Source organism: Rosa chinensis, chromosome 1 (genome assembly GCF_002994745.2).
Source record: "Rosa chinensis cultivar Old Blush chromosome 1, RchiOBHm-V2, whole genome shotgun sequence".
Lineage (NCBI taxonomy): Eukaryota > Viridiplantae > Streptophyta > Magnoliopsida > Rosales > Rosaceae > Rosa > Rosa chinensis.
Window position 1 is genome coordinate 43,208,890 of NC_037088.1, and position 7,120 is coordinate 43,216,009.

At 36.2% G+C, this 7,120-nt stretch overlaps 1 protein-coding gene and 1 long non-coding RNA gene across 7 annotated transcripts; one reads left to right on the top strand and one right to left on the bottom strand.

Moving 5' to 3' along the window:
• The first annotated feature begins 846 nt into the window (after window positions 1–846).
• On the top strand, window positions 847–1,964 carry LOC112177236. 2 transcript variants are annotated; one of them, XR_002927323.2, is made up of 3 exons: window positions 847–1,020; window positions 1,136–1,279; window positions 1,363–1,964. It is a non-coding gene; the product is annotated as an uncharacterized LOC112177236 (long non-coding RNA). The 2 variants fall into 2 exon arrangements; XR_002927324.2 differs by having other exon boundaries at window positions 847–993.
• Window positions 1,965–2,306: 342 nt separating this feature from the next.
• On the bottom strand, window positions 2,307–6,989 carry LOC112177245 (gamma aminobutyrate transaminase 3, chloroplastic-like). 5 transcript variants are annotated; one of them, XR_005804950.1, is made up of 10 exons: window positions 6,975–6,989; window positions 6,730–6,863; window positions 6,425–6,512; window positions 5,502–6,224; window positions 4,836–4,874; window positions 4,672–4,760; window positions 4,510–4,586; window positions 4,335–4,409; window positions 2,792–2,860; window positions 2,307–2,690 (listed from the first exon to the last, which is right to left on the bottom strand). XR_005804950.1 is itself a non-coding variant. In XM_040512886.1 (4 exons), exons 1-4 carry the CDS (start codon window positions 4,597–4,599, stop codon window positions 2,640–2,642), a joined length of 243 nt encoding a protein of 80 aa, XP_040368820.1. In that variant the 5' UTR covers window positions 4,600–4,614; the 3' UTR covers window positions 2,307–2,639. The 5 variants fall into 5 exon arrangements, 1 of the variants encoding a protein (XP_040368820.1); XR_005804978.1 differs by adding an exon at window positions 3,765–3,823 and having other exon boundaries at window positions 5,502–6,512; XR_002927325.2 differs by having other exon boundaries at window positions 5,502–6,512.
• Between the last annotated feature and the right edge of the window lie 131 nt (window positions 6,990–7,120).

The following is a 7,120-nucleotide window of genomic DNA, read 5'->3' on the forward strand; positions in this document are numbered from 1 at the left end:
GGATGATTTCCCAAGTTTCATATCCCATGAAGGTGTTGTCCTTTGAAGAATCTAATAAATAAATATAGGATTATAAAGAAAACATAGGTTGACCAAATTGATCGAAGTTGACACGTAAACGAATCTTGCTAAAAATTTTATAGTAACTATAAAAGATTCCAATGGTCATATCCAACGGTCAACTTTCCAAATTTCATATGTGTTGATGGGGGTGACTTTTGAGGTATGCATGTATATTTGGTTGACCACGTGGATCAAGATCGAAAAGATGACGACAATGGCTAAGAATTTTACCATGTGCCTGTAATATCTCGGTCATCACATCCAACAGTTGATTTGACCATTTTCCTTTTTCTTGATCAATTAATTTTGACATGTATACATTTCTATACAACTAATAAACAACTTAGACAATTTTAGTAGGTACATTAAGAATTTCGTGCAATTTAAGAAATCAATTAATGAAAAATGATAGATTCAATCTTATATAATATACACAACGTGAAAAAGATTGGCCTTATGTCTTCATTCCGGCCTCAATCAAGGCGGTTGGTTCTTAATTTTATCTTTACCAAAATACCTTGTCATTAAAATAACTTTAAAAAATTCGATATTTGAGCTGTCGTGACCGTACACTATTATGAGTAATGTAGAAATTTAATCGTTCTTTTGAAATTTTTGATTGTATATATATTTATCACACTACAAGAAATTTGACACAATTTTAATGTTGTAAATGAAAGTATTGTTTTGAGAAGGAAAAACAAAAAATAAGTATGATATATTTTTCTCATTTTACAGCCAATTTTAGCAGTATGTTGTAGATATTTCATTCCATCACCACTTGCTCTCATCCTCATCGTTCTGAGGCCGCGAAAAATTGAATTAAAACTCAAAAACCCCCGCCACGAATTTTGTTCTCCCGCTCCCTAAATTTAAGTTAAATTACAAAACAAAGCGGGGGAGAAAAGAAAAGGAGAGTCTGTCTTAGAGGTCTCCCCCAACCCTGTCCAATATCTGGTTTCTCTCTCTTTTTCTATAGTCTTTCCCAATCTCTTCTCAGTTAGGTTTAAAATCATTAAATTCTAGTCCAATTTCGTCTCTTTTAACTCTTCGATTTTGTTTTTGATTCCAGATCTTTGAGATTGAAGCAGAGCACTGATGTCTGGGCGTGGAAATGGAGGCAAGGTTTTGGGTAAGGGAGGAGCAAAACGACATCGTAAGGTCTTCCGCGATAGCATCAAGGGCACCAAGCTGTCGACGGCGAGGAGAAGGAGAAGTACGGTGACGAGCTTTACTATGTTTCTTTGTGCTTATTGATTCTCTTGGGTTGAGATTGATTGCAATTATGTTTGAATTCAGTACATCACACCGGGAATTTGGTGGGCGGGACACAGTTTCATTCGAGCGGCAATAGGGGGACATGGATCAGTTCACTCAGACCAGGTGTTATATTATTCAGTATCGAATTGTTATGCACACAAGGTGTTCGACAAAATGATTCTAAATTGCTTTCTTTTGAGTTTAAGACTTTGGGTTTAACCTACAGCAGGTTTTGGTCTTTTTGTCTTATGCCACTAGTGATTGATCTTAATTACCAGTTACTAAAGTATTTGGGTAGCTAGACATGATCACGGGAATCTAGTCTCACTCAGTGGTCAGCTAGTGACTTCCACCGAGGAGGTGCATATTACGTGTAAAGATGCGGTTGTTTCCGGTTTATCAGATGGAGACCAGAGAGGCTATTTCCGTTTTACTAGAGGGAGTCATGAAAGGTACTGACTTGTGAGAATAGTCTAGATTGTGATGTAGGGTCTCAAGTATTTAGATCTGGTTTGTATTGTAAAGGTTTCTGTAAATCTCTCATCCCAAACGTTAAGTGCAAATAGGAATTCAATAATTTTTTTTGCTTGTATAATTACCGTATGGCTTCAAGTTAAGCAGAGAGCACATTTTTCTGTTTCGTTCAAGTTACCCAAAATATTATGTATGGCATACATGCTCTACTTTCCATCTCTGAGGAAAATTATCATACTGATATGGCATACTTTGTTCACGTTAGTTTACGCGGAAAGCAAAATGATTGACACTTCACAGAGTGATGAACGGTATTTTCGGTTTCCAGAGAGTCATGAAAGGTATAGGGACTTAAGTATTCACCATTCAGATCCGGTTGTTTATAATTGAAAAGGTTTCTGTAAATATCTTCTCATCCCAAGGGACAGTGCAAATAGGCATACTTTTTTCACATTAGATCACGTAGAAAAGCAAAATGAACGGCAAAAAAAAAAAAAAAAAACTGGGAGTTTACAAGAACTCTATCAATGACTAGAACTTCAATTTCACACAATACAACATCAGAATCCCATTTTCTGCAACTCTCCTTGAAAGACAAAATACTGAGTATTTTGAATTGCAACTTCTACACTTAAAACACATTGGATCTTGATTGGCCTGTTACATATCTTAAACCCATAGCATGAGTTCACTTTATTATACTATACAACTGACATTGTATCTATTTTTGAAAGGAATAAGGTTTTAACAAATAGTGATTAAACTAAGACTTCTGCAAAAACAAATTCAGGACGGGAGTGGGGTCTTCCAGCAATCAAGATATATATGCAAACTGCCACCTTTTAATCTCCAGCAGTCTTCTCCTTTCCCTGCACAAGTCCTCGGCATCTTTCCTGGAATATCCGAATATGTAACCATTTGAATAACCAATGAGCAACGAAAATGCTTGCACTATATTACTTGAAGAGCAGTTAGCTTCTAATCTGTTTCTCACCTCTTTCTCCAATCTTTTTAAGTTGTCCTTCAGGTAGCATGAATACAACGTTTAAACTTTATCCATTGCCTGTAAAGAAACTAACAATCTATTCAAACAAAGATTAAAACATAAGGATGGTAGTAAAATATCAGGAAAAAGGTTATTAAAAGCTCAATACTAGACGAGTAAAGTTACAGTTCTTCATGAGGTTGCCACAAATAGAGACCAAGAAACTGGAGATTTAACATATTGCCTAATAGTACTAGATATTGGGACGCATTGCAATCCCCATATATTAGGACATAAATACGCATAAGAATAGGATTGATACAAGTTAATAATGATAGAAATATTTAAGTATATCAAAAACAAAGTGTGATTAGAGATTTATCAAGCTCCAAATTACATTACTTAAAAACAAGTTATGTTGTTTCAGCATATGCAGACTACTCTAATGGGTCAAAGACCCTATTTTTAAGGGTATAAGTTCTGCACTAAAGAGGATTTAAATGATCAAAAGGCACCTATAGGGATCTAATATGTTTGACACCTTAACCTTCCTTTCAGCATGTAAAATACCCAATGCCTTAAGGATGCTGTTTAGAGGTAGGTAACACACAAAAATTTAACTCGAAATTGTGTTTGGAATTGAAAACATGTGTATCTTTTCACAGATTCAAAAACATTTTCAACCATAATGCATGCCGAAAGCCTTGAACATTTTCCAAACAGAGGCTGCATGTCTGTTTTCCAGAGATGAGTGCAAACCATCACGAAATTCTATAGCAAGACATTTTTACATGGAAGCCAATTTCCCTCTAGTCTTGACACATAGATAACATCTAAATTTATGACCCGAAGACACTATGGGAATATTTCAGGGAGGTTTTTTTCTCTTAAATTTTAACACTGTTAATAGAGCAAAAAACGTATCTCCAAAGACAAACTTCAAAGGGAGACAGATGATTAAGTAACCAAAATAAAGGATGACCAATGCATTGATGTCTGGTCCAAGCAAAACATTTTTCTCCGTGCTGATTTTGAGTCAATCTATTATCTATACCAAATTATAGCAAAGGATAGATAGCCAGATCAGCAGTCACTTGTTACACTACTGGGTCAAATGGTCTGAACATTACAGTTGTATTTACAATGCTTCAATCTAAAAAGCAAGCAATTAGAAAAAAAGGATACGAAGAAGTATCAAATAACTAAAAAGAGAAGTTTGAGTTTATATAGCAAGTTGCAGAGAATGTGATAACATGAATGAATTTCCTGGAACATGTGAGTTTGATTTTATATACAGAACCATATAATATGGAACCATGACAATTTACACAACATGTAGCAGTAAAAATTAAATTTGAGCTCAGACACCTATTTGTAAGCATATCAATATAACCTGGATACTTTTGATGATTAGCCTATCCATGTAAGCATTTTTTAATAGTATTGTGCAGAACACCAAAGAAGTGTCTCATTCCTATCCAGTTTAAAAGTGGGCAATATGGGCATGAAACGTTTGCAGGTACTTCGTGCTTCTTAATTACTATAAGCTCACCTTGTCAAAATAAGTTGCAGGGGGAGGTATCACACCTCCTGCACCTATGACAGGTTCGGCAATGAACGCAGCAATCTGAACGTAATAAACTGTGTCAGGCACACAAAGTATTCTCTGCACTTGTAGAATGATTTTATCTGTGCAAGTCTTTAAGAGAATATTATGAATAACTTACAGTCTCTGGTCCTTCTTTGAGGATAAGATTCTCCAAATCATTGGCTAATCTGGTTGAGAATTCCTCCTCCGACTCACCTGTCATATCCATTAGCAAGATAAAGTTTGATAGAACTGGTCAAATATGAATCTGAAAGATTAAAACAGTGAAAAGTAAAAAGACCTGGCTGGTGATAGCGCCAATAATGGGGACAATCAGTGTGCAATACAAATGGAGCAGGAAGATCAAATTTTTGATGCAGAGCTGGGAGGCTGTGAAAAGAAATTTACAGTTAATGAACTGAAGGGTGATCTTTTCCTGAAATTTCACTAAAATATGTATCATACCCAGAAAGGCTTGCTGCTATCAAAGTTGAACCATGGTACCTGTAATAATACAAAGATAACATCAAAGGACTTGAGTACAATGACCAGAGAAAATAAGGAGAAAACAAATTAATTGAGTAGTGAATATACGATTTATGTCGAGCTATGAATTTCTTTTTATCTGGTCGTCCAAGTGCATTATTATAATACCAAATTAGATTCACCAACAAAAAAAAAAAAAAATGCCAGTTATAGAGACATTATCTCAGGATTTTGACAAAGTACTTGAACATGAAAATAAATTAATAATCGACTGATTAGTGTCTCTATATCATCATTTTTGAGCTCTGATAAAACAGAGAATTTGAAGTTGTTGAATGTGGGTGATTTAGGTCGAAGGGTAACTGAGATATCTCCACAATCGTAGCTCACTAAAGGAGCTCAACCCAGAATCAAATGCACACACTCAATTCGATTAAAACCTAACATGCAAGCACAAAATGATTCTTGTATGCAAGGTTCTAAATATCATGAGTTCATGACAACTTCAGAAAACCCAATCAGTTAATCCAATCAATAGACCCACTCAAAGAAGGAAGTTGTATGTCAAATCTTATTCAACTCTCAAGAAATCAACTGGATAAAATCAAATCGAATCAAATATAAACCCAAAAGCAAACGACTTACAGGGGAATTTGAGCTCCGTGGGCTGAATGCTAAGAAGAACTCCGGATTCGGTATTGATTTGGGAACCAGGGTTTCGCAGAAAAGAATTGGTCTTCGCCTCAGGAACTATCAACAATCGGTGTTCTTCTAATTCTTCTTGTTTGGAGGGACCCTTCGGAGACTAGAACCGCTCTCTGTCTTCTCTCTTGTTGATCTTTCCCTTGTGTTCTGCATCAAGATCAGTGAACAGTCTCTGCCAGCTGCAATTTCCCCGCAAACAAAAATTGAAAGGTCGGGCATAACAAAGGCCGATCTCAACAACCACGTGCATGCCAACTGGTCGGGGTAAATTTTCTTTTTACTGTACTTTGGTTTTTTTGTTCTTCGTTTCCGTTTTCTTCACTAACCAACGGATGGCAACGTCTGTTAATGCACGTGACTTGCACACTGCTGGTGCAACTGACCCGACGGTGCATGGAATCCTCTCCGTAGAATTTAATTTACCCCGGCCACTAAAGGTTCCAGGTCCTAAGGTCTAACCATTGCAAAGAGGGAGCATCATGTACGCCTAGGAAGTGATACTAATGTCTGGAGCACATAATCTTCTATATTCCATAAACTAGGAGTACATTCCTATGACACTGACTCTGGCACTTGCTTTGCAAACAAATCATCAATGATAGAAGTCCATTCCATTAAACTTTGAATGTGCTCATTAACTGCCTACCTCTGGTGATGATACAACTGTGATAATTTTGATATATTTGTGTTAATTTCTTATACGGAATATATTTTTACATCACCAATAAAGCAATCCAACCATTACAAGGATCTTTTAATGTTTCTACCACTCTGCAAAACAATAGGATATATATTTTCTGCTCTTGTTCTATACAAATAAGGTTTTAAAAGAATGAACACGAACCAGAATAAGAACAACTCACGTATGTTTTTGGTCATCATTTGTATAAGATGGTTTAAAGAGCTCTATTGCTAGTATAAGGTGATCTCAAATTCTGAAAATGTAATGCACTGCAAAAATAAATAACAGACCTTCAGTTTGACAAGATATTAACAAGCCATCTAATCAATTAAATAAATGACATGAACTTTGATATTTTTTGACTGAGTTAGAAAACAACCCAAAGAACTTAATTTTCATAAGATTATAAACGCCCATATTTTGTGTTTCACCAATTTTTTGAAATAAAGGACCAACAGATATAATATGTAAGCAGAAGAGGAGTACCTTGAGACTATCAGAGAAGAACAAGATATGATGTATATGAACCCCATCAGAATTAGATGCTACTCGAGGAATGGGGTAGTCATTGTTCCCATGAAGCCCAAGACTCTTAGAAAGTGAACTAAGATTTCCTTATGCTGCAAAGTGCAAACAATCAGATTTTCAAGTAATTACCCCGCAAACAAACCATTCAGCTCAGCACAAAAACTCAAACTCAAACATGGAGAAGGGGGAAGAGAGAGAGGTACCTCGCTCTAAGGTTTGAGCCGAGGCCATGGCGGCAAACATGCGGGATTAGACGATTCTCGAGCTGGAGCCCATCTCTCGTAGTCGTACGACCCGAGAGAAGGGATCACTCCCAAAACGCCCGACGGAAAAATGTAGGTCATATCAC

What these genes read in the sequence shown, in the direction of transcription:
- LOC112177245 (XM_040512886.1), bottom strand. Translation starts at nt 4,599, where the DNA reads ATGGATATGACAGGTGAGTCGGAGGAGGAATTCTCAACCAGATTAGCC. An exon ending in TCAAAGAAGGACCAGAGACT is followed by an intron (nt 4,410 to 4,509) that starts GTAAGTTATTCA and finishes TATTACGTTCAG; the next exon opens with ATTGCTGCGTTCATTGCCGA. An exon ending in CTGCAACTTATTTTGACAAG is followed by an intron (nt 2,819 to 4,334) that starts GTGAGCTTATAG and finishes TGCTACCTGAAG; the next exon opens with GACAACTTAAAAAGATTGGA.